The 26,834-nt window shown below is 40.1% G+C and overlaps 1 protein-coding gene across 1 annotated transcript; it reads left to right on the top strand.

The window, feature by feature from the left end:
* The first annotated feature begins 1,842 nt into the window (after positions 1 to 1,842).
* Positions 1,843 to 25,396, top strand: gpr39 (G protein-coupled receptor 39). The gene is made up of 2 exons (XM_069698714.1): positions 1,843 to 3,000; positions 24,839 to 25,396. The coding sequence occupies exons 1-2, from the start codon at positions 2,220 to 2,222 to the stop codon at positions 25,339 to 25,341; spliced, it is 1,284 nt and encodes a 427-aa protein (XP_069554815.1). The 5' UTR covers positions 1,843 to 2,219; the 3' UTR covers positions 25,342 to 25,396.
* The last annotated feature ends 1,438 nt before the right edge of the window (positions 25,397 to 26,834 follow it).

The following is a 26,834-nucleotide window of genomic DNA, read 5'->3' as shown; positions in this document are numbered from 1 at the left end:
ACTTATATTAATATATTCAAAATAATTCAAACTTATTCCATCAGTTCCCAACCAAAATGGGGAGGGGTCGCGAGGCCTTTTTGATTTTAAGGGGTAATTCGCAAACGAATGACGAAATGAAGGATAGTAAAAATGAATTAGAGACTAATGCGAACCAAAATAAAGAAAGAATTTCATATATATTATGAGAAGACAAGAAATGCTGATAATAATATACAGAAAGCAGCAGTTTTTACTGTGTATAAATAAAAGGACCAACTTTTTGGAGGCTACATGTTTGCCTTATTTGTCTTAACCATAAGTGGTTACATCATAGAAATATTTATGCCGTAATTAAACCTTTATCATTTTTGTCAGCCGTTTTACTTTGGCTAATATCCTTTAAAGGTCCCATAGTGTATAAATAAACATTTCCATTTCTTATTTGATTAAAAAGCAGGTGTATGTGCCGCATAAATGCCGTGAAAGTGCCAAATCGCTAAGTCCACTTGGAAAAGCACACAGACCTTTTTCAGTAGCAGTGTCATTTGGACGAGCTGTTTGGACTTCTGTGAGTTTGTGATGTCGCAAACTCAGGCTAATGTTATATGTAGAGCTCCAGAGACAAGCTTGTGGGATGATAAGGATATTGAGGTGATTTAAAAAAAAAAAAAAAAAGTTATACCTAAAACCACAAACATATCTCTTTATGGATATCAGGACTGCAAATAAAACACCAGAAATGTGTAAAATGTCGGACCTTTAACATCGAACAGGTGTTGATCATTTCTAGCATTGTGACACGGTTCATAGTGACTTTATCTTAAAGCCACAGAGAGTTTCGTGCAATCTCTTAAACACGAGTACTTTACCATCGAGGTTTAACAAACGTATGGTCTCATGCTGTGTAATTACAAACAGGCGTCTGAGCACAATAGCAGATAATTTAAGCTCTAAATTAAGAGGCTTCAACATCATAATGAAAAATCAACCTTGATTTTACTTCCCTCACTTTTGACGGTTAACATCTGGCTGACGTTGTGACGCCAGGCGGAGCCCGGTGGTTTAATTGACGGTGTCTGACAATATTCAATCACAGTGAGAGGATCCTCAAAGCTTTTATCTAATCAGTTTCAACTTGTCTGTTCTGTTGAAGGAATCTGCCTGTTGACGTTCCTTTGATGGATGACAGATGCTTTTAGGTTTAATTCAGTCAAGCTTTCATAGAATTAAAAGAAAAGGAATGACCGAACATCACTCACTGAATATCTTTAAAATAAAGGAAATTCCTCTTAGACAAATTTTCCTCACAAGAACGCTGTATCTCTGGCAGGCCTGTTGGTGAACTCGGTGAAAAATATGTCAAACTCACGTACGCAGCTACGTCTGGTTTATGTCAGCCTGGTTCCTGTTTGAAAAACGTCCCTGCCTCTTTCCTTGTTTTAATCAGAAATCAACATCCACTTTAGAAGTTTTCACTTCTTTATTTACCTTGTAAGTGCACATACTCAGTCATGTTTAAGGTCTTGGTCACTTTCAGGGTCTTTAAGTGTCGATTTTGATCTTTAATACGATCTCCAAAGAAAAGTACAAGGCTGTAAATCTTAAACAGTTTGGTTTTGAGTATTTTTTTGCACCTTTGTAACCATGCTTCTAATTCCTACTAAAACTGGGAATAAAACCAGATGTTTATAAGGGAGGCACATCACTACCGATGATAACAAATGAAACCAGGCCTCATTGCTTACACTGCCGTTGGTAATGTTTAATGTTTAACCGCCCTGCCCTCGTGGGAGGGAGGAGGAAACTTTGTGTTGAGTTGAATGTTGGGTAACACGTCTCTCAGACTGAGACGAAACCACTCGACTCCATAAAACGACTTGTGAGATCTGTGGGGATCCCACACGATCATCCGGACTGGGAAAAGATAGACCAGGCTTGGGGACACACTGGACTTGTTGAGTTGTTAAGCCAGTGAGTATTTTTAGAAGGTGCAGAGGAGTCCTTGTACTTCCTACTTGGTGTTATAGTGTACCTGTTGTGATCTGAGTCTCCCACCCACTGGGATCATCTCCTTGAAGAATCAGGAATAATTCCTGACAAAGAAAGGTTTTCCGTTAAACCTGCTTTCTTGGAAAACCTCTCACCTCTGGATCTTTGCTCTAATCACAGAGACTGCGCCCTGCAGAGCTGATAAGATAATCAATACCAGGAAAATCTCAGCTCACCACTCTGTCAGCATGAGTGAGGAAGTGGACATAGAGGAGAAAGACTGGAGTAAACTTGAACCCAATTACCCCGTCAAGATCTTCCTGACGATCTTCTACAGCTTCATCCTGGTGACGGGTATCGTGGGTAATTCAGTCACGATCAGAGTCACGCAGGTGCTGAAGCGTAACGGCTACCTGCAGAAGAACGTCACCGACCACATGGTCAGCCTGGCGTGCTCGGACCTGCTGGTGCTCCTCATCGGCATGCCGGTGGAGCTGTACTGCGCCATCTGGTTCCCCTTCACGTCTGCGTCGGGCAACGCTTCCTGCAAGATCTACAACTTCTTGTTTGAGGCCTGCAGCTACGCCACCATCCTCAACGTAGCCACGCTCAGCTTTGAGCGCTACGTCGCCATCTGCCACCCTTTTCGCTACAAAGCCCTGGGTGGAAAACGTACCTCTGCCCTCATCGCCTTCGCCTGGCTGGTGTCCGTGCTCGTGGCCCTGCCTTTGCTGATCGCCACGGGAACGCAGGGACACATTCCCTTCCGGGCGGACACGCCGGCCCAGAATCTGACCTTCTGCACCAATCTGAGGGAGCGCTGGGTGATGTACAGGGTCAGCATCTTCGTGGCCTTCATCGTCTACATGATCGTGTTGATCTGCGTGGCCTTCATGTGCCGGGCCATGATCCTGGTCTTGCGGAAATCTTTCGGTTCAACGGATAGAGCGATTGATGAAACTCAAAAGGCGCCCAAGCACGAAAGTTCAAGGGTCAAGACAGCCAGGAAGCAGACTATCATTTTTCTTGGTAAGTACTTGGTTTGATATCTTAAAAAGACACCTTCCTCTACCAACTGTTCTGTTTGTGTCTGCTTGTATTCTGCCTGAGGTTTAACATCTCTGGGATCTAAAGCTCTGGAAAATGTTAACAGAAATGTTAGGAAGTGATATTTTCTGGCCACTTTCTCTGGTGTTGTATGTTGCCATCGCTTCGTGGGATGTGTCGACATGCCTCTTCATCTGTTTACACCAGCAATGAAAGCACCACTTTGACTTCGTGTCACGAGTGGAAGTGATAAAGACTAGACTAAATCCAATGTCATGACCGTTCAGATGATTGATTTCACACAAAAACAAACTGGTTCTGTTAAGGAAGTGGCTTTGATCTAAAGAAACAGTGCAGCTGAATCATCTGCAATAGTAACTATTGCTTGTTTATTTTGCATGATTTTTTTTTTTTAAACCTGTGTACATGGAGACATGTTCACTTCTTCCACGTCGTCCATTCAAAGGTAAAATGACTCCTCCCAAAACAAAATACTGGCATGAAATGCTCACGAGGATTAAAAACGAGAGAAAGAAACCTCACATTCTTCTTCCAGGGCAGTCCGGTGCCAAAAATGTCAATAGTTGGCCAACTCAGATAAAATTTTAATAACAAGATTTTCAGAAGAATCGGGCTGCGGAGCGCCGGGGTGGACAGGAACTTCGTCCTGCTCTGCTGGATATCAGCTAACACTGGACATGAGAAGGGAGAGGACTCAGAGATGTTAACAGATGTTGATACGCTCCACCGCAGGCTGGCTGAAATGAAAATAGATACGAGACACACCGACACATAGAGCAGACAAACTCCCCGAGTCCCTCAGTCATACAGCATACCGGTCACGGGCGGTGAGCACATAAATACACAGCACACTGACAGGAAACAGGACACACATGAACTAAATCCCAGACACACTGGTGAAAGAAACTGTTAAATGAAACTTTTATTCACTGTAAAACGCTGAACTCTTTTATTACTCAAGACATTTTCTTAGCAGAGATTAAGAAGGTGATTCTTTCCCTTGTTTATACAATATGTACCAACTTTGAAGCTGCATTAATCAATATTTGTTTATATTAACAAAGGTTCAAAGGATGATTATTACCCAACCACCCTACATATTCAGTTCTTTGGAGCATTTTAGAGTCTTTGAGCTCATTGTTTTGGTTTTGCTGGTTTGTTTCACTCTCACTGGTCCCATCAATCTCCTCTGTTTCCAGCTGCCTGCTGCAGCTGTTTTCAGCACAAACCCCCCCCAAGAAACCTGCCGTACGCCGCCACCCACCAACAAACAGAATTAGTGACTAGCTAGTAAACATAGCTGTTTATTTAGCAGCTAAAGAGCCACATATTTTTTTCTGTGGAGATGGAGAAGGCCCCTTAAAAGTTAAAACAAGAGAACTAATAATAAAACTTGACATGACTACAAGTAAATATTAATGTCGCTCTGTGTTTTCTAACACTACTAAAAACTTTATACAGCCTGTTAGACTGCCCCCCAGTAGCAAAAAAAAAAAAAATCAAATAATGCAGCTTTAATTTTTCACTTAAAGGAGCCTATAAATGTATCAAAAAGCGATGTTTTTAAGAAGCCTAGTTTTTGTAAATATTGTAGCGCAGAATTTTCCTTTCAATACGGAGGAGTAAAATGCAAACGAGTCACTTTGATTGACATTGTGTTCTAGTTCGGAAGCATGAATCTGTTGCGGTGTCACATGTTTACTGTATTTTGTGGAATTAATTTTTTTTCACGAACACACACCATCCTTTGTTTGAATACAGTCATCCATGATGTCATGTTGGATCAGTTTGAATAATCGCAGCGCAGGAATTCATTACGTCCTTTTAGATGCCAGTCTCAAATTTTTCAGGGTATTGATTTTATAACATAGCTGTTTGCTAATGGAGCTGCAAAGTCAAGGAGACACGGATTTGTGTGTAATTGCTTTTTTTTTTTTTTTTTTTTTGAGTTTCTGTCCAATAATTTCTAAAACTTTAGAGTTGAAGAAAGTAGAAGATTTACAACTGTGAGACTTGAAGGGAGGGTGGAGAGGGAGAAACTGAGGCAGAGATACTGTGGGATGTGAAAACAATGGGAAGGCAGTTATCGTGCAGCAGCTGTGACATACAGCTGATGGAGGCAATTAGGGTGCTTTAAAACCTGTCGCGCTGATTGATGCAATTTGTTTCTAGAATAACACTCCTTCACTGAGACCTCACTTGGTCAAATATGATCACATATTTTTAGATTCAGTCTAATTTACACTAGTACATCACATCTTTGATTACACATCCATAACTGTGTTTAGAAATCAAGGAAAAAAAAGAAGCTTGTAACTCCTCGACGTGCTCAGAATCATCCTGTTGTTACATTTTCTTCAGCATTATTAATAATAATAATAATAATAATAATAATAACTCCAGCTATGGCTCTCACATACTGCATGATTCTGTCTGAAAAACACTCCTCACTTTTTCATGCTTCAGATGCTTTGTAATGTGCATCAGCTGAGTTGTTGCATTTATTCTCTGAAAATAAAGTCACACTTTGCATTTCCGAATCATAGAATAAGAAATCCTGCAGCGATAGTGCAGCATTAGAGGACTGCGTAATTGACTGGATCTACTTACTCAGTATTGTTTGGAAGAAAAACCTGTTGGCATCACAATCTAAACAATATCAATATGTATTAAGCCCGTTGTTGGGACTTTATTACAGTTTTCTGCTCTGTTTATTGGAAGCTTCTACCTTCAAGCGATGCTGACGCTAACTCATATGCGGTCATTTTAATTTGTTGCGTTTGAATTTGCAGAAAAATAATTCCTTATTAAGTTTCAAATATCTTGAAAAGTGGTTATAGAGTCCATAAATAAAAAGTATGGTTTTTGGAAAAAGATGTCCGAGACTAAAACCCGACAGTCTTGACTGATTTTAATCAGGTGACGTCTGTGTTCTTTCATCCAAACGGTTTACTTTTACTTAATCTCAGTAGGAATTGTGTTGGATGTTCGTAGCACAGCCTCCGCCACTTATGACCAACAGACTAGAATATTGATGTATGTATAAATATTGATGAGCACAGGAGTGTGTTTTTCTGATGGTTAGATTTCTAGATTTCTAGAAGCTAGATTTCTACCTTTGTTGCACCCAAATTTCAAATATTTTGCAAAATTATTAGGACATTTTTTAATCAGAATTATTCATTTAAATTTCCCTGGAACATCACGATTAGATTCCTATCACTTCACTTGGTATCGTCTCTACTTCAGAATTCATAACAGCTGAGGCGCCGTGAACAATTCAAGCAGCAAGACGCTGTCAACTGGGCTCCGTCTTCCTCGCGGTGGAATATTACATTTTCCTTAATATTGCTTTGAGGTCATGACACAGTCTGCTTGCATCAACAGTATTTACTCACATCCTTATTGACTGCCGGCCCACTCGTCTGCAAGAGTGATCTGAGTCTGAATTTGAATATGAATTGTATTGTTATTGAGAAGCGGCTGCAGATTGTATTGAGTTCCACTCCGGTGCGCGCCCAGAAAGCCAGTCGTCCCTCTTGTAGATACTGATGTTCGGTTATCTCTCGAGTGGCAGCGCTCCACTTTACCTTGAAATAACTTTTAATCCTTGCTGGGCTCTGCGACTCTGGAGAGTAATTAAAAGCAGAGAACATCCTTGTTAAGTTGAAACACATCACGTCCGGGACAGAAGGTTAATTGCTTTAGATAGTTTTTTCAGTCACTGGGAGACAGAATTTGTGAAATGAATATTAATTCTGTTTTGCTGCCTTCGGCTTTTGGCCTGTGACCTTTGAACTTTGCGGGTCGTTGCTGATGGGATCGCGCAGAGAGGCTGAATGGATGCAAAAAGGAGAGATGCTCGGAGATGAGAGAAATAAGAGAGCTGGGAGTGCTGTTGTTTTTCTTCCAAACTTTTTCTTCCAGATGTGTGCAGTGATAATCGTGTGTTTTCATCTGCGTTGTCACTGTTGAGTAGTCAGATGCTGCTGTATGACCTGCACCTTTCTAATGGGAATAAATGTACCTTCAGGCTGGTGTGATGCAGAACATCAGCTCTTTATCCCTGAATGAAGGGCATTTAAATAAGAGAATTGTTGAGGCAGTGGATGTGATGTTCATACTGATGTACTGTATCTGCCGAGTGTACATCATGAGGGAACAAGCACATTTTGTATCATCAGGAATCTATCAACAGGCTTCTGTGTTGCATTTGTAGTGGCGAGTTTCATCTGTAGTGTCCACCTGAGAAAAATTATTAAAAGGTTCAAATGTTTGAAGCCCAGTTGATTGCTGGTAAATACATGTTTCTGCAGTTCTGTTCCAACTGTAGATTTAATCATTTTCACCCATATGTTGCTTACCACAGATCCAAACTCGGAAATGGTCAGCTGAGGTAGAAGGAAATCGTTTTATGTCAAAAATAATAGTATAAAACAGGTGCAAAGTTGCAGGGACTGTAACATCCAGAAGGTCCATGTTAAAAATGTTATATTTAGATTATGGACAGTGGGTCTTAACTGGGGAAATTGTGTGTTAGCTAGCCACAGTGCATAATGTGTTAGTTTCACAAATAACGTCTAACGAATTGTGAGATGCCTCCGTTTTTCTTGGCCTATTCTTTTCTTTTGGCCTTCGATCATGTTGAGTGACTACTCCGCTCCTCCGCTCCCTTCACTGGTTACCAGTAGCTGCCCGCATCCGTTTTAAGACATTGGTACTTGCGTACCGTGCTGCGAACAGATCGGGTCCAGTCTACATCCAGGACATGATCCAACCTTACATCCCAGCCCGCTCCCTCCCGCTCCGCTTCCACCAATCGGCTTGTTGCTCCCTCACTGAGCTAAACACTCTGCAAAATCACGACTGTTTGATGTCCCGGCTCCTAAATGGTGGAACGAGCTCCCCACCGACATCAGGACAGCAGAAACTCTGTACATCTTCCGCCGCAAACTAAAAACACACCTCTTCAGACTTCACTTTGAATAGTAGAACTTTAGTAGCACTTAAAATGGCACTTACTGATAGCACTTTGTAGTTTGGCTTTCTTGAAGAAATTGTATTTTCTTGATTCCTGTTGTTCTGGGTTTTGTACCTTCACGGTTGAAATGCACTTATTGTAAGTCGCTTTGGATAAAAGCATCAGCTAAATGAAATGAAATGTAATGTAATGTGACTGTCCAACAATGTCTCTTGTTGTCTGTTAAAGAATGAGTGTATTTTTTTCGCACTAATGGCATTTTTTTTTTCTTCCTTCAATATGTTGTTAAAACCAAAGGATGTTGCAGAAATGATTAACAATAAGTAATTGAATATTCTGCCAGCTTTAAGACTTGGCAGCCAATGAAGTGTTATTCTTATTCAGAGGTACTGTTGTTTATGTTGCATGAATGCATCACATCTCAGACATGCAAGACATGAGGAAAAGGTGAGTTCCTGGATTACTAAGCCCTTTTGTAACGTGAATCAGCTGCAGACGGGGCTCATCGCTCATCATTCATACTCAGAAAAATCATTGTGAAAAATCAATGGCACAGACTTCAATGTCTTTCGAGGATATCTAAAATTATCATTAGAAGAAAGGAGGTGTAATTCATTAAAAGCAAAATTGACAATTACAATTATGAAACTGCCTCTTGAAATCAATCACAGTCAAATTCTTGGCCTTGCATTGTCTTACCTGGTCCCATCAGCCACTCTCCACCGCTCCGCTGCGATAGGGCCATAGCTCATGAAGTGCAGTGACAGCCCAATTGCCACCCATGAACCTCTTTCCCCCGAATCGATGGGGGTTATTTATTGTGTTTGACTAGAGATTCTGACTCCCCGTCGGCTTGTTTATACTGCTTGGGTGGCCTCTTTCAAACCCTTTCACCATCAAATATAAAATAAACCTTGGGGAGGATTTGTGGAGGCTCCCTCGGCAGGTCGATGAATGCGTCTCACCGTTCCTCCTCTCGAACCCTCCCTCGTCGTCTCTGCACTGAGTGACAACTGCATAGTTTAGTAATAAGCTCCAGAGTCCTCGTGGCCCCTTCGGCAGCCAGCACGGCTAAAGGCAAACCTTCCTCCGAGTGACAGATGCACTCAGCGAGCCACCAGGGAGACAATCCTGCAGATGGCTGAGAGGGCGACTGTGCTGCTTCATGTTGTGTCAGCGCTCTGAAGGGATTTCTCAGGTTATACTGTATTTACTTTCTGCTTTACAACACCATACTGTACGATGTGCATGTCAAGACCTGACATGGATTTCTGGGACTGAGTGATGTGTGGAAGATGTGTGGTGATCTTAGTCTAATATAAAAGTAAGTAGAGTCAAGCTTAAAAAAATAAATTAAAAAAAAAACATAAAATGCAATTTTTGTAAATGTCACTAAAACCACATTTGGGAAGTTTTTTGTGTGCTTATTAAACAAAAACTCTTGCAGACTAGACACGTCAAACAGTATTAATTGATTTATTTGGTCTCCGAATTTGCGCAAGATGCAAACAAGTTATCTTACACAGATTTAATTAAGTTTGGGCACAAAAAATAATGAAAGAAAGAACATTTTAAATTCTATTAATCAGAGCTTTTCTCGTGAAAAGCTGCCCGTTGCTTTGAACAAGATTGATCTGAGGTTGAAAAGTGAAAACCATAACAATGAGCTAAAAGAGGCTAAAATGCTGCATAGACTTCAGGGAAACTGTGGGTGATGTATATGTTGTTGTTGTTGTTTTTTTTACCATGAGTGAGCTCGTTTATAGTACACATCATTTGATCCACTGGTAATGTAAAAATATGAATGCAGCTTTAAAATTTTAAACGAGGTAAATAAAAATGATGATGTTTTGAAGCTAAAACAACAACGATCAACAACTATTAGATCAGTTGACATTGAATGTATGCAGGTGGGCATGAGAATAATGCATTACTAACACAATATGCATTTTTTTTAATTTTTTTTACAACAATTAAAGCCACATTTGAAGTCTTTAAATCCCGATTTGAACATTGTAGGCATTCCTCTATTTAGGAATCTGCACTCTTGAAAAATTGCTTTCTTTCATAAGGAGAGGCCTTTGTGGTGTCGGATGTTGCTGAGGGTGAGACTGCAGGCAAAAGAGTGAGGAGGTGGGTTTGGAGAAGCTTTTTAATGTCCTGTGGGAGGCAGCGCTTGAAGGAGCTTTGCTTCAATCAAAACAAAGTGGCATGTTTTAACACATTCCCTGTTTGAAAGCAATTAAAAAGCAGGAGATGAGAGTGGCGGATGTGCCCTGCAGGTTGACTGATGAATCACGCCAACATGCCATTTTTGCTAAGGGACACATTTTCCCATTTGTCGTAATTGTTCTTGTGTTGCAGCGACGTCTACATGATGAATGACGGTGCTGCTAGCCCACAGTTATCTACACATACTTGAGTATACGGCATATATGTCATCTTTCATCAGTGTATTCTGATAAAAGTTAGATAAAAAGTAGATGAAAGCAGAAAATTAATCTACAACATTGCTGATATTCCTTGTAATTTTTAAAACGAACAGCAAAAGATTAGTCATCATTAAAACTAGCTTGTCTTATTTCCTTTATTTTCACCAGCGCCTGGTAATTAACCCTAACCCTTAAAAAGTAGAAAACTGGAGAGTTTAAAATCTGAATCAAGAAGGACCCACTGGGGATACAATATAACTTAAAGTATTTGCATTTTTCCAAGATTGAGGCAGAAAATTAATCTACAACATTGCTGTTATTTTTTGTAATTTTTTAAAACAAAGCAGCCAAGATTTCAAATTGACATTAAAATGTAAAATTGAATTGTTTATGCAACTATATGGTTAATTCATCTGTGTGCTTTGTTCACTAAAGGGGATGAGTTAACAGTTTTTAAAAAGGTCTTTTTAAAAGTCAGACGTTGCCGGGTTTTTTTGTCCTACTGAATGATGAGGAAAGTGAGATGGTGGATTCAGCTGGATCTTTGTTACTTTGCTCAGCCAATACATTTAGTATTGTTATGAAACCTCCATTTAATCACGCTAAAACTAACATCTGCTTCAGCCTGGAATCCTCTTCAGCATTAGTGTGATTGATGCTGGCTTGTGTGAGATGTGGTAATTAGGGATTTGGTGTTATTAGCACATTCGATGCGTCACTCTTTTGACTGAATTTCATGGAAAGTAATCAAATATAGTGAAGTGTCAGTGCTTCCTGCAGGTGTTGAGTCCACTCTCAACCATTTCCTGACATCTTCGACTTGTCTCGGGCTGCTGCCGCATTTGGACTAAGAAGTGATGTTGTTGGTTTGTTTGGTTGGTGAAAACAGTTTAAGAAGTATTGAAAACATACATTCCTGAAATTACATAATGTAATTAGTCCTCAATCATGAATTAGTCAGCAATCGTTTAATGTCATTTATCACCTGTAAATTATACATAAAAAAAAAGATGAAAAAAAAAAAAATGAAAACAAAGTATGGGAGGATCTCGTTGAGGAGTTAATAATCTATAGACTGTATGTAAAATTGGACGTAGTTTCCAGGTCTGAAAAGTCTTGTTTACAAGTTAGAGCAGCCACGCAGCGAAGTGAGATGCCTCGCTTCTGCTGCGGGTCATCGAGAGAAAAGACCCAACGCCTATTTTCTAGGAAAACAGACGAGGAAAAAGATCTGTGATAACACGTGTGTGATATAATCACAGCAGAGGACCAGTGCAGGCTCTAATTATATCATGGCGATAATTTAATAAGTGATAATTTAACACGTGAAGAATAGTGTTTTCCCGGTGCTCTCTCTACATCTCCTTTGTGGGTTTGTGTCTCGCTCTGTATGCGGGTAAACAAAAACCACGTGCCTGCTTTTTGGTTACAACTCTTCACTTGTCTTAAACATTTGATTACTGATGGCCATTGAATTTTTTTTTCGGCAATGACGTTTAACTTTGTAACATTAAGCAAATACCCCAAATTGTTTAACCCGACATGAACGTAATAAAACAAAAATCTACACAGTAGTAAAATATGCATTAAGTGCTAACTTTAAACACATGAGGAAAATGGTTTGTATTATCCTTGCTCTGGAACATCTGTTCATATTACTTAAAAAAAAAAAAAAAAAAAAAAAGTTTTCCCAAGATAACAAGCATAAATCTGTACAGCCGGATTATCTATCAACAGACACCCATGTCTCGGTGAAGAAAGTCTCTTCTAAAATGATTAAATAAGTTCCATTATGAATAATACTCCTCAGTGACTCACAAGTGATTTAATGACTGAGGATCTCCTGTTAGCCTTCAAATTAATTCCTCCACACTCCTCCCGTGTTTCAGGCCAACATCACTAACAGGCACTTCTCTCCCCATTTGCATTGAGGGAAGAAATAACTGCCTGACAGACTCATAAATGACTTTAGATTTTCCCAGTCTGAGAGAGTCTTCGAGGATAAGATGTAATGAATTTAATGTTGATGTTAGAGAGAAGAAAAAAACAAAAACCTTAATTGACCTTTTTAAAAAAAACTATTTGCAATCACTCTTCTTGTCTTAATTCAACCTTGTACGTCTTAGATGGGTGTTTGCCATGAGGGACGACGCGATTAATGCCAGAAAACCTCAAGAATTATGGGAACAATTTGCAATTAGGGATGTTTTTTTTTTAATGATTGATGTTTGAATGGCACTATCTGAGTTGGGCGGCTGGCTAAACCCACCCATCTGGCAATTCAAAAACTCATTATTATGCAATTGATACGCCAAAAATTCCAATCTACAAAAAGCCCTTTGTGGGCGTAAATCATCCACAGTGCCTCAGTCTTCTCTCTTTTGATAGTTTGTGGGTTGAAGGGATATTTGTACCCGCTGTCACAGGCTTTGATCATGTTTGCTGTCATCACAGGTTGCTTATTATATAATTGCGGTGCAACTTTATCCAATGTCTGAAGAGAAAATCTAAGCAGATCAATGAAACGGTGCCTGGATTACTTACTGAACTCAGTGTTCTGCTTGACATTGATTTTATCCTTTATTTTTATTTCCTTCAACAGGGTAGAGGGGGTTTGTGGTTTTACATTCATAAACTCTCATGGCATGTGCAGTTTATTATGTAGAATCATGTGTGAGCCAAATTTTTTTAATAATATCAAAAAGGCAAAATAATTATAAAGAATTACAATTTAATGTACGTGTAAAAGTAAATTTAAAGCTTTACACTTTTCCTTTAATATCTCATCTTTTGGTTTCAAATACAAATCAAGATTATTTTCTCCTCTTACCACCAACAAGTTGATAAAACTAAAGTAAAACACAATTTATTCCCCTCTTCCTTTTAGTGCTTATCAGTTGATGTTAATTTTCAACTTCTCCTTTTAAACTCTCTGCACTTGTTTAATCATTTATCGAGGCTATTATCTTTTTCCCCCCACTGAGCGTTTTTCCTTATCCTCATCACATTTCCAGTTGTACTAATGCTTATACGACAAAGAGATGCTTGTGTGATGTAGGGATAGTTCTCTGGCGTGTGTGTGTGTGTGTGTGTGTGTGTGTGTGTGTGTGTGTGTGTGTGTGTGTGTGTGTGTGTGTGTGTGTGTGTGTTTCAGACCATGGGTGTATTGACAGCAGATAATAATAGAAAAGGTTTGCAGCCTGGAATTTGTTTTTTTGAAATTGGTCTCCAGAGCTATTTTCCCCATGCATGACAACCGTATGGGGTGAATGTAATTTGTATTAAAGCTTAAAGCATAATTAAGGGCGAGGCTGGTTTGAGTGACAGGTGGGTGTGGTCACAGTGCGGGCTGTGGTTTCAGCAACCAGGCGTCCTTTGTCCCGTTCATCTCAACATTTTCCTCAGACGTAGACTATTATCTAAGTTATGAAGACAAACTCCACATGACTAGAATTACAATATATTATCTTAACATCCAACGAAAAATGTACTTTCATGGCCTCTGACGTTTCTGTAAACGTCAGCAAACACGTCACAACTCGTGAACTCTGGGCTTATAGAAAAATTCAAGTTTTGCCGTCGTGAATACCACGAGAGGCCGTTCATATGGACTCTTCTCGTGTAGACGGTAAATACGACCCCATTTGAACGCAGCAATACTGTAAACAGCTCCTGGAGGTGACATCAGGTCCAGAATCATACAACAAACAGCTGAAGCTCACTGCATAACTTTTCTCTCATCATTTAAGTCTAAATAATGTCACCACACACGTATCCTCTCCTTTATTAACACATTTCATTTTGATAATTGTATAGATTTGACATATATTTTAAATCAATAAGCAATCAAGTGGCAGCCACCGACGCGATTCAGTCCTCTTCAGTCATGCAGTAGCCGTAAATACTGGAGGAAATATTTCACTTCTCCTGATTATTCTGTTATGGTCTACGGAGCCGTTTCCAATCATGGAAATGAGGGGCATCAATGATGTGTTGATAAGTTCCTCCCTGAGTTATGAAAGATATTTTGTATTTATAAAAGGCCCACTGAACATTCATGTGCAGGTTTGTGCAGCCTTTAGTAATGCAGGTGTGTGGTATTTTCTGGAGCAGACAGCCTGCCTCCAAAAGTGCCAAATGAAAGAGTCAAATCAGCTGCAAAGTTTTCAAAGAGCCTCTGCTATGCTGTGCTGTTAAATATTCAGTTGATTACAGTGCTTTGGCCCAGACTCCTCAGCAACAGAGATTTACCTATTCAGAGTCGTTTTGATGGTCTGTCTCTTCGGTCTGAACGTGAATCTGCACAGCCTGATTCCCGGGCAGCATTTTAAAACAGGTGACATGATTTCTACCACGGTGGAGATACTGTTGTAGTCATTTGGCAGACCTTATCCCAGCCCAGAGCAGGGACTAAAAGCAGCTTCAAGGTACAGGAAACTCAAAATTGTGAATTAATGTCATTAAATAGCTATTAGTTATGTTTGTGGTCTGATCATCGGCTCTTTGAGATGGTATTATTAGTTGGTGTTAATTGCTTTCTTGTTTGTTTGTTACAAGTTTAGTTTAGCGTCTCTTTTTCCTGGAAAAGAAGTTCATTCAGGGACCATTGCTCTCACTCAGGCCTCATCTTTGCTGTCATTTTTTGAATTAATGCTCACGAATTGAAAAATGCACGTATATTAAAAGTCGTGCATTTGACTCAGGACCATCTTTCAAGTATTTCCTCTAACTTGGAAGTTTATTTGTCAGTCCTGGTTTGTTTGGTTACTGGTGGAAGGTGTTGATTGATACCAGTCTGCAAACACTCCTTGAGCTGCTGCTGTTGTACCTTTTCACAGTGCAGCCACCAAACTCACTTTGGTTCAATAAATAAGTCAGTTAATATTAGTAGCAATGTGATTTCATGCCAGTAGTAATGGCACGAAACAGCAAAGTTGGTTACTTTGCTGAGGAGTTGGAGATGTTAGCCTGTAGCTGTTGAAATATTACTTCACTGTGGCTTCTTTTTCTATGATGCCCTGAAACATTTCAGGACATCTATGTTTACCTCGTTGAGTCTCCAGATGAGCAAATTACAAATATTGTGCTCTGACAACTGGCTGAGCTACATTAATACTCGTCCCGTTGTCTTTCCTTCGTATAGCTTGGAGCCATAAAGCCCCTCTATCAGGATTTTTTTTTTTTAGTTCGTGATAGAGGAACCAATCAGAAATCAGCTTATTTGACAGTTTTGTAGACGCAACTACCCAAACAGCAACTCAGTGTGGACGAAAGGCTTTTCGGTCACCGTCGACGTCTATGCGTTAAGTGGGATTGTTTTCCCCAAGAGAGGGGCGTGGTAATGAGAGCTTACTCTCGATGACGTATTGATGGCCGGTTGTATGAGTAACCAGCGGGAGTGGCTAAGTGCGATCAAATTGAAGTCAATTGTTGTTAAATGTAGTTCCAACTATGCCAGGTGGTAGAGTTAGATGAAGCGATACGAACAGTTGTAGCAATGCTAGCAAATATCGAGGAGTTGAAGCTGAAGCAAGAACAATGCTTAAAACTTTAAAAAATTTCTGCAATGTTCATTTACTGACATGATGTTGCACTCACATTGGGCAATGGTCTCTGTAGTTTACAGCCTGGTGAGTTTTGTGCACAACTGTAGACTGTATATCTGCTTGTCTTGGTCTGAAAAATGAGCCAGATGCAAAAGTTTCTTAAGCTGCAATACCAAAGAGGGCCACTAGAGGTTGGCACCAAAAAGCCTCAGGCTCAATAGACTCCCATTCAACTTCTCCCATTAAATTCAAAGTCAAAACATTTGCCTGTGGTGCAGTCATGTTACGGCTATCGGTGGGCGGGACGTAGTATCGCCAGGTTTCCAATCATACCAGCTCGTCCAAATATACTTCTGGCTCCAAACTGCTCACAATTAGCAAGATGGTGACGGCCAATATCTGAACTCGAGTCTTCATAATGGCTGTTCACAAACCATTATGTGACGTCACTGTTGGTTGCCGCACAAACCTACATCATATGGTGGTCAATGCCGACTGGTAAAAGGCTGCTCCAATAGTTTAAAAATAACCCCAAAGTCTATGCTCAGCAACAACTGGAAACGACCCCCAATGGAACGTGGTATTACCAGACTAGAGGACTACAGCTTTAAGAAAGGAACAAAATAAACCTTTTTGAAGCAAAAGCGCTTCACCAAATTTCATGGGCTTAAATGTTTTAAAGCCTTCAGTCTGGTTTCTTCCTTTCAGCACGTCTTAAAAGTGTAAATCATGTTTACTTGAAGCAGTGACTGAATTCCACCCGTTCTGCGCTACTGTTCACTGCACCAAGGTAAAGAGAGGCTCAATCAAACAAACTCCAATTACAGCAAAAACAGACAATTAATTGTTCCAATAATCGAGTTTAATTGCTTTCTAATTAGTAGATAGTTATATTTTGCCCTTGGCAGGGAGACAGGGAGACAGTGAGACAGGGAGACAGTGTGTGTGTGTGTGTGTGTGTGTGTGTGTGTGTGTGTGTGTGTGTGTGTGTGTGTGTGTGTGTGTGTGTGTGTGTGTGTGTGTGTGTGTGTGTGTTTTGAATGTGCGTGTCAGTGAGTTGGAAGGCATCACTGATGACACTGTCTGCTTAGATTGCAGTTTAGAGGAAGGCACATTCAGCATGACAAGAGTGGCATTATAATAATATTAATAAAGATTCATTAACAACATGTGAGCGCTCGCACACGCATGATTGAACACGCATACTTTCACAACTTCAGCTGCATATAAACTTCTCTGCGGGGACATTACTGATCTCGGCTGACTCCGTGGCAATTTTCCAGACGAACGCCTAGACTGTGATCAACGAGCCGACATGACAGGTAGAATTGAGAGGAAAAAAAAATAAAAAATCTGCGAGAGATACTGCACACGATCTGCTGCTCGTATGACCACCAGCCAGCCTTGTTGGCTAATCAGTAAGAAGCAGCATCGTTCCTCCCAAGTGACATTTTTAGTAGCATATTAAAACCGTGAACTTTATAAGTTCTTAAACTTCAGAATAAACTACCACAATTCATCATCTCTGCAAGTTTTACTGAAACTGGATCAGTAGAGTGTGTGATATTGATAATACCTTTGGACAGTTAGTATCATTTATAAGGATGGCAGGATAATGGATGACAAGTCTTCGTCAGCTGGCCTTAAAGAGTAGAAAACTGGAGTTTTTAAAAGCTGAATCAAGAAAGACCCACTCGGGATACAATATAACTTCAAGTATTTGCTTTTTTCCAAGATTGAGGCAGAAAATGTATCTACAACATTGCTGATATTTTTGTAATTTTTCAAACAAAACAGCCAAGATTTCGAATGGTCATTAAAATATTAAATATAATTGTTTATGCGACTATATGGTTAATCAATCTGTGTGCTTTGTTTACTATAGGGGATGAGTTAACAGTTAGCACATAGAAGGACCCATTGAGGAAACATAGTACTAAAACAATTTGTATTTTTCCAAGATTGAGGCAGAAATCTGTAACATTGCTGATATTACCTGTAATTTTTAAAATAAACGGCAAAAGATTTGTCATCATTAAAACTTAAAAATGCAAATAGTTTATGCGACTATCTTGTCTTATTTCCCTTGTTTTCACCAGCGCCTGGTAATTATGTGTTACTAACGCCAGAAAGTGGCAGTAATGCACCCAAAAACTGTTTTGCAACCACCATTAAAATACAGAAGAAGAAAAAGAACATGTTTCCGCTCCGGTAAAAACAGACTGTATGTAAAAGTGCCTTAAGCTGCAATACCACCGATCGCCACTAGAGGTTGGCTTCAAAAAGCCTCCACCTCCATAGACTCCCATTCAACTGGTCTCATAGAATACGAAGCCAGTAAATCTTTTCCACTAGTCATTCTGGTGTTGTTAGATAAAGTCGCTCCTTCTTTTTAGTTTTCTGGAGGTCCATCTGAAAATAATCCCTCATTAATTAGTAAATAAGCCTCAAAAAGACATGTTTTTGAGGGCGTGTCTGTTTGATTGACAGGCCTGTGGTGCAGTCAGGTTTCTGCTATCGGTGGGACGGACGTAGTATCGTCAGGTTTCCAATCAGATCGGTCAGATCCACTGCTCACTACCTCCCAGCTCATCCAAATATGGTCACTTCTGGCTGCAAACCGCGCCAAACTAGCAAGATGTGACATTAGATGCTACACTACAAACAACAGAAAGCTGTAAAGACGACTTCCGCTGTCAAAAAGTGAAAATGAAAACGAGGTACGGTGCCAGGTAAAGCTAGCATATCCCGCAGCATTGCACATCCGACGTCCATCCACAGATCAACAAATCAGTGACTTCTGCTTCTCATCCAATTTGTCAAGGCAAGGGTTTTTGAAGTTTGATGGCATTTGTTGAGCACAAGTTTACAGAGTAAGTCTCTCTGTGTGCATGTATGTGCAGCAGTTACGGATGTGGGGGGTGTCTTCAAATAGAATAGTGCTTTTGCTTGAAATGTCGATTTCTGAATATTTTCTGGGTTGTAATGTACGGATTTTCTCATTTTCTCTGTAAGTCCAATATCGTTGGGTTTTAGAGTGTTAACAAAACCAACCAATTAGGAACCAGTTTTGTAATGTTGGAGACTCCAAGCCAATTTATCACAAACTATTTGCCACACAGTGAACCTGGGGCCTTTGGAGACCCAGAGGGTTTGTGGCCCCGGGCAGTTTCCTGCTTTCCCCGGTTGGAAAACGAGCCTTGCTAGTTGGCAGAAAATCTCCAAAACTTTTAACTGGTTAAATTTGTGAATGTATTTTTTTTTTTCTTCTCATGTTTAGCTCCCAGTCAAAACAGCATTTAATTCCCACCCCAAAACAGAACAGAATAGCCTCCAGATTTGTGCTATGAAATGCCAGCTCTATTTAAATGCGGTGTGTGGAGAAAACTGAGCTTCTGCAAAATGATGATTTAATTGTTTTTATTTTAAGTCGCCTTAACTTTCTCTGTCATTGTTCAATTTTAACTGCATGCAGAAACAAATATACAACAGAGCTGCTGTCATTAATCTGTTTTAAGGATGATTTTCATGACATCACAATTATTTAATAAGGATTTTATTAGCAGTACAGCAGCTTGGTAATGACTGTTGTAGTTTAGTGTTTATGGGTCATAGTTTCATATTAATTTGAGTTGTTTGACAGAAACAGAAAAATATGTAAATGAGAACAAGAGTATTGTGAATTGGGTTGCATTAAAACAAGAGTTGGTGAACACAAAGAGCAGGAGGGCAGTGAACAGAAATGCTCTCTGCATCATACTGACGGTGTCCTTAACCTCTATGAGGTACGATTAAAAAGTTACAAGAGTGTTGCGCACAAACGAAGCTCTGCACACAGCAGGGAAAACCTTAACTTTCGTTAATAAGTGTTCCAAGTTACGTCTATTAATTAATATGTGGAGCTGTGTTAAGCGCGTTTTTGTCACCACTGGTATGTGGTCATTTTTTTTTACTTCACAATGGACTTGAAACTTGAGCAGTGAGGTGACAGGAAATTTTGTGTTACATTTTTGGGGAACAGAAAGAAGTCGAAGAGAACCAAATTTAATGAGTAGAGATGGTGGGGAGCGACGATTGCGCTGTTATTGGCAAGAAACATTGTGAGTAGGTGCATTGAATCCAAACTCCATCATGCCACAGTTTAGGATTTTATGGTGAACGTTTTCCCTCAGACGCCTCAGAACGTCACAATCGAACTCGGTGTTGACAGTCTGACCCTCGGGGGACGAATTCTCGTCGAATGTCAAAAACATCGTTTTTTTAAGGCTTATTTTTCGGGCTTATTTTCAGATGGACTGCCAGAAATGTTATAAAATAAAATTTCAGACCTGGAAGCTACGTCCACTTTTTACATAGAGTTTATGGTTTTAAACCTTCAGCCTTTAATGATGGTGCCTCCCTCTGAGCACAAACTGCATCATCCTGGCACATTGTACCAGAACAGATGCAGGGACAAAATGTAAGTTGCCAAAAATTATAGCTTTCCCCTTTTGTCCATTCTGTAACTTTTTTAAAAGCTGAAACACGGTGTGATGATGTGTCATTATTCCAGCTTTTGTCAGTGCCGTCTAAAGAGTGATTTGAAGTGACAGCATGTTTGAACAGCTTCTTTCATAGTTAGATTTTTTTAGGGTATGAATGATTAGTTAAAAATTGGGAACATGTTATTTTCCTCAGCAAACACAACTATTACAGGCAGAACATGACAGAGTGAATCTAATAGAACTTGATGTCTTTCTCGGCGACGGGGTTTGAATTTTGATAAGTTGTTCAATAATAGTTTGATGCTGATTCCTCGTTGCCGCAGGATTCAGCTCCAGCTTAAAATATCCCTTAAAATCCAAAAGAACACGGAATGCTTTTAATGAAAAGAATCATGTACTCTGAATCCGGTTAGACTGTTATTTTCCATTATAGTATTCAGAGAAATCGGGAAAGTGATGCTTGGCGGAGTGTTTTCAATCAAACTACAGGATGGGATAAGATTTTGACAAATCCCAGCTATGAGGCCGTTACCCCCGTAGCTTAAAATAATGGTGGAGTTGTCACCTGTCAAAGAAATTGCTTCTTGGGCTATAAACTTGGCAACCAGTGTGTGTTTGTGTGTTTCTGAAAAGGTCAAGCAGAGAATAAATTTAGAGACGTTTTGACACCTTTAATTATCTCAGAAGTTTATGTCTTTCAGACCGTCAGGAACTAATGAAACATTCTCTAAAGTAAATCTTGAACATGCTCTTCACTCTTTTCTATTCTCTTTCTCTCCAGTCTTCCAGAGAGCATTTGTATTCCCTTTGTGTTCATCTCTATTTTCACACACTTTGTCCGTCTTTGTGCTTTCTCTCAATCATTTGTCTCTCTGTCTTTATTGTTCTCACAAACTTTGACTTGAATCTGTCTTTAACAGCGATGAAGGTCTGTCCATTCTGAGCCGGAGTTATGATCAGTGACATTTCATGGTACTGATTTTGAGTCGACATGGTACACCTGGGTTTGATGAACATTACTATGCATTTAAGTATTTGCACCTTTCATCTTAAAGCATGAAAAGAGGTTTGTTTTTTCAGTGTGTGATTATGTTATTGTGGGTTGATAGTCTGTGTTGTTGGCAAAGTTATCAGACTGGTTTGAAATATTTTGCACACTGTACAATTTGTCTGACTTTTGCTGTTTTAATGTCAAAACACAGAAATTAATTCAAGCCATTTCAATTTCTGTTTTTGTCCAAATGGGTACAACCATGCAGAACCACATGCTGATATGCTAAAGGCAAACCTGATTCAGAGTGCTGCTCCTCCATCAGACTCTTTCTTTACCTCTTGTTTGCGTTGCTTAAAAGACATTTGGCCAAAAGCAACCCTGTGATGAGGCCCGCGACCCCGCTAGGCAGCAGCAAGCATCGCTCTGAGGGTTGTTCTTTCCGAACAGCGTGTAGGCTCGCGTCACATCGGCAGGGAGATGGAGCGATGCTGTGTTTGCACATGTTTAGACCTGTCATGAGGCTGAAGTGAGTTGTGAAAAATGAGTGGTAGAAATTGGAGGCTGTGCAGAGGAAAGAGGAAGCTCACGTGAGACGCATGGCTGAAAAACGTGACTGAAACTCATCACAGGAGCAGCACGACAACAGAGCAGCGCCAGTCCTCCGTCAGAGTTGAGCTGCACTCAGAGTACAAGACATACTCACAATATGAGCACATACTGTGAGCTGTTTTGCTGGTTGTGTAGAAAGTTGGATTGTTTAAAATACAAGTGCACAGCAGTCCTGGGTTATTTATGCTGTAATCTTGGGCTCAATGAATACCATCAAAATCTAATAAACCTTTCCCTTCAACAAAGCTGATGAGGAGCATGTTTGTCATTTGCTTGTCATTTGCTCAGCACATGTAACATCAAACTTACTTTGTATGGTGACAAAGGTAGCCATTGATTGTTGACCTGTGGATGGACCGTCTGCTCGGTGTAAATTACTGCATGGCTGTGGTAGACGTATGACAAGCTGGCTTTACCTGGCAGAGTTGGCGCTGCACCTCATTTAGTCTCTTCCACGCAGGACTTTTTGAAGTTTCTGCTGTTAGCGCTGCAACATATAATCTCACATTTTACTTTAGTCTGGTAACGACACGTTGCTTTTCTCCTCTTTTTGTTGTTTCATGGCGATTTGCAAACCGCCACCTTCAGGCAGTAGCAATGCTTTGAAACGAGGCGCTGGTTAAAACAAAGGAAATACGACAAAACAATAGTACCATCAACCATTTTATTTTTTTATGAGTATTTGAAAACCATGATCCATCCCTGGTAAAAAATACTACACTGATACGAACTCCTGCTTTGAAAATGTTAGATAAGTAAAAAGAACGTACGTATAATTAGAAAAATGTACTGAAGCATTCAAGCAGTGCAAGAACTCAAATTGACTGTTCAAATCAACACATTTGGATTAATAAATGATCTAAACAGTTGCTTATCAATTAATCATGTCATCTCTACTTGTACAGACTGTTTGGTAGTTGAATGTATGACTCTGCATCATATAATGTTTAATGTTATAGTGAATAATCAGTTACTAAAGCTGTCAAAGAGGACATTGTTTCCCTCTGAACTGTAGCGGCGAACTCAATACTTGAACAAATATACTTTCACATTACACAACTGTTGAGCAGGCAGCTGGCCGTTCTGTGTCCTGGAGGTCAGTGCACTCATTTTCACTTTGGTGAGTAACCGGTAAATAATGTGTTCCTGAAGGTGCAGACGCTGAGTAATGTTTGGACGTTTCCTGAGAGCACTGCGGTATGGAAAAAAAATCGGATCGGACATGAAGCATTGGCCAGTATGAAACACGTTTTTTCCCCATAAAGGCAAAAGGTGACGCTGTCAGTGTGTATCATAGAGCTCCCACAGTAAAAAAAAAAAAAAAAAAGAATTAGGCCAGGAGGATGAAACACCTTTGAGAACTAAAGCCTAGAATAGGATTTGATAAAGTATGTTCAGTAATGCTGGGTTGAGAGCCAAGCAGAACTCGGCAGCCAACTTCCACTTTCAGATATCAGTAGATGATGTGACAAAAGCAGAACTGTACGACATTTACTACCAGCTGAGTTCACGTTGAGCCTCAAAACACCACACGTATACTGCACACGCCAACTGCAAAGGTTACTGTCATGAATCTGAATTCAGAGCATTCTTTTTTTTTTTAGACAAAACAACAACATAGCTGGAACTCCACTAAAATTTAGGTTAACATCAATTCATTAATTTTTTTTGGTGGAATTAGTTCGATACCATCCCTATATCTGTCCGGTAAATGTGACGCTACCGTTAGCTTAGCATAAAGACCAGAAAAAGGAGCACACAAATGTGGCTACCTGCAATACTGAGGTGCATTAATGAATTAACATGCTATGCTAATTAACATGGTATGCACTTGGTTTGTTAAATCCATATAAAAATGACACGTGGTATTACAGCTAGCTGGGCTCTACTGCCGAGCCAAAAGACTCCCAGAAGTCACTGCGCCGCTTCAAAAAAGTAGTCCGCTTTGGTTGTTTTCATGTAGATTAAACAAAAAAAAAGTCCAACATGTTCCTTCTGTTTTCACTTCTTCTGTTAAGTTAAGCTGTAGGCTGTAGCCTTATGTGAAACAGAGTAATATCAGTCTTATTTTCTAACTTTTAGCTTCTTCTTAGGGGTTGCCACAGGAATGTTTCCACCTCTTCCTCAAACTTCCCCCTACTCCACTCCTCCACTCCCTTCACTGGTGACCAGTAGCCGCCCGCATCCATTTCAAATCATTGGTATTTGCGTACCGTGCTGCGAACAGATCGGGTCCAGTCTACATCCAGGACATGGTCCGACCCTACGCCCCCGGCCCGCTCCCTCACCGCTCCGCTTCCACCAATCGGCTTGTCGCTCCCTCGCTGCGAGCTAAACACTCTACAAAATCACGACTGTTTGATGTCCCGGCTCCTAAATGGTGGAACGAGCTCCCCAACGACATCAGGACAGCAGGAAACTCTGTTACATCTTCCGCCGCAAACTAAAAACACACCTCTTCAGACTTCACCTTGAACAGTAGAACTTTAGCAGCGCTTAAAATGACACTTACTGATAGAACTTTGTAGTTTGGCTTTCTTGAAGAAATTGTATTTTCTTGATTCTTGTCGTTCTGTGTTTTGTACCCTCACGGTTGAAATGCACTTATTGTAAGTCGCTTTGGATAAAAGCGTCAGCTAAATGAAATGTAATGTAATGTAAAATGATTCCTTTGCTTTCAATGTCTTTGTGTTTTTTTTCTATTGGTGTTCTTTTTTATGTTTTATTTTTTTGTGGTTCTTGCATTTCCCCAGGTCTCATTGTGGGATCCTTGATGGTGTGCTGGCTTCCCAACCAGATTCGGCGCCTAATGATGGCCGCCATACCCAAGTCCCGCTGGACTACTTCTTACTTCCTGAGCTACGTCACCCTCCACCCTGTGGCCGACACTTTCTTCTACCTCAGTTCCGTCCTCAACCCTTTCCTCTACAACGTCTCCTCCAGGCAGTTCAGGGAGGTGTTTGTCCAGGTGCTGCGGTGCCGCCTCACCATCGAACATGTCAACAAGCGCACCGTGCGTGGCTCCCGCGCCGTCTCTGCACGCTCCCTTCAGCCCCTCCTGCTAAAGTCGCTGCGTATCAACAGGCTGAGCCGCGCCACCGTAGTACAAAATAAAACTCCCCCAACTTTTACAACTTTTCAGGGGAACAGTGACTCGGGTGTGGTTTCAAATATGGAGATGTCCCTCAGTCTGGCTGAAGAGACACATTCAAATTTCAAAGCAAATATAGATATACCATCAGAGACTGAAATATAATCCGCTGTGCAATTTAATGCAACACAGTAAAACAGAGTAAAAACTAACATGAAAGATCATCTCAGAACAGTCAAAAAAAAAAATCTTATATTATTCAGTTAAACAAGTAAACCCCTTCAGTTAACGTTTAAGGTCTCATAATTTACACTTTTTGTAGTCTTGATATCCATAAGAAGACATTTTTGTGGTTTTATTTACCAAAACCGATCTCAAAATAGTTTTACATCTCTTTTTAACTTCTTTCTGGATCTCTACCACTAACAGGCTGTTTAGTGCCTTGATATCAGAGACTTTTCTGATTGGTTTCATGAGTGCCCCATGCCCAGGCTAACCACAAGTTTTCTTCGGCCTTGTAGCTTTCTAGCTATGCGACGAAATCCAAATTCTCTGTTTTTTCCACATAAAATGTTGGACAGTATGATTATTCAAACTTGTCTCTAAATATATTATTTGCTTCTTTATATTTGTTTTTTTACAATCATTTTTTAATGCCTCAGTTTTTAAATCTGTTCCTAGTATCATGCATGAATACTTTTTTTTCAAACTTACCACTGATTCTCCTTTTCTGGTCTTCTTCATAGAACAGCTCAGCCATTTGATGTACTCCTCTCACCTAGAAATAACATGAAAGACTACTTTTTTGAATTTACGTGGCACATTTTACCATTTACAAAATACATAAGAGAGTGGGGTCATGGTTTGTATAAAGGGTCCTCCTTGTTGAACAGACAGTGGACAATGTATAGAAAGGTTCCCAGCTGAGAGTTAAGAATAATAAAAAGGACCTGAAAGAAAAGATTAGTCTGTGGAGAGCAAAAACGCACCGTTAAAAATTGTACAATATATGATCGTCAAATCATTGTGTCATATTGATGGTGAACATGTGCACACACCTGTGCATGGATCAGCAATGCTGGCTGTCATTCCTGGCTTGTTAACCCCATAACCAGGGTGGCAGGTGCAGATGTAAGATCCAATCGAGTTTGTGCAGTTGGCATTCGGACCACAGATGGTCACATTTTCAACACATTCATCAACATCTATGATACGAAAATGAAACAGTGAACCAGACAGATTTGAGAACTGTACAACAATTTCTCACGGTTTTCCAGTTCTCTGCTCTTAGATGCTAAGGACTTTTTCCTGTACTCCACATATATTCTCTATTTACAAATGATCATAGCTTGCATGTGATGCTTTCATTAAGGTTAGAAGGTAAGAACATTGGAGAGACAGTTGGGCCTCCAATACCACAAGCAGCGCCTCAATGTACCAATGCAGATGTTGGTCTTGCTTGGTTCCTGGTCTGGTTGAGTTGATGTGAATACCAGTTGATATGCACAGGAATAAGCTTCAACTGAATTGTTGCAAACAGAGCCAGGGCCTCATATGGTGAAGTTGGAACACTCATCAATATCTGACGAAGGAATTATTAAGAAAGTTAGCATTACATTTTTAATCCATAAAAATATACAGAAAAAATGTCAGGACAT

This window comes from Brachyistius frenatus, unplaced genomic scaffold, assembly GCF_029030835.1.
Source record: "Brachyistius frenatus isolate BFR_SWC_R1_liver_20210118 unplaced genomic scaffold, ASM2903083v1 Contig_28, whole genome shotgun sequence".
NCBI classification, from domain to species: domain Eukaryota; kingdom Metazoa; phylum Chordata; class Actinopteri; family Embiotocidae; genus Brachyistius; species Brachyistius frenatus.
This window is presented reverse-complemented; position numbering and strand designations above follow the sequence as displayed.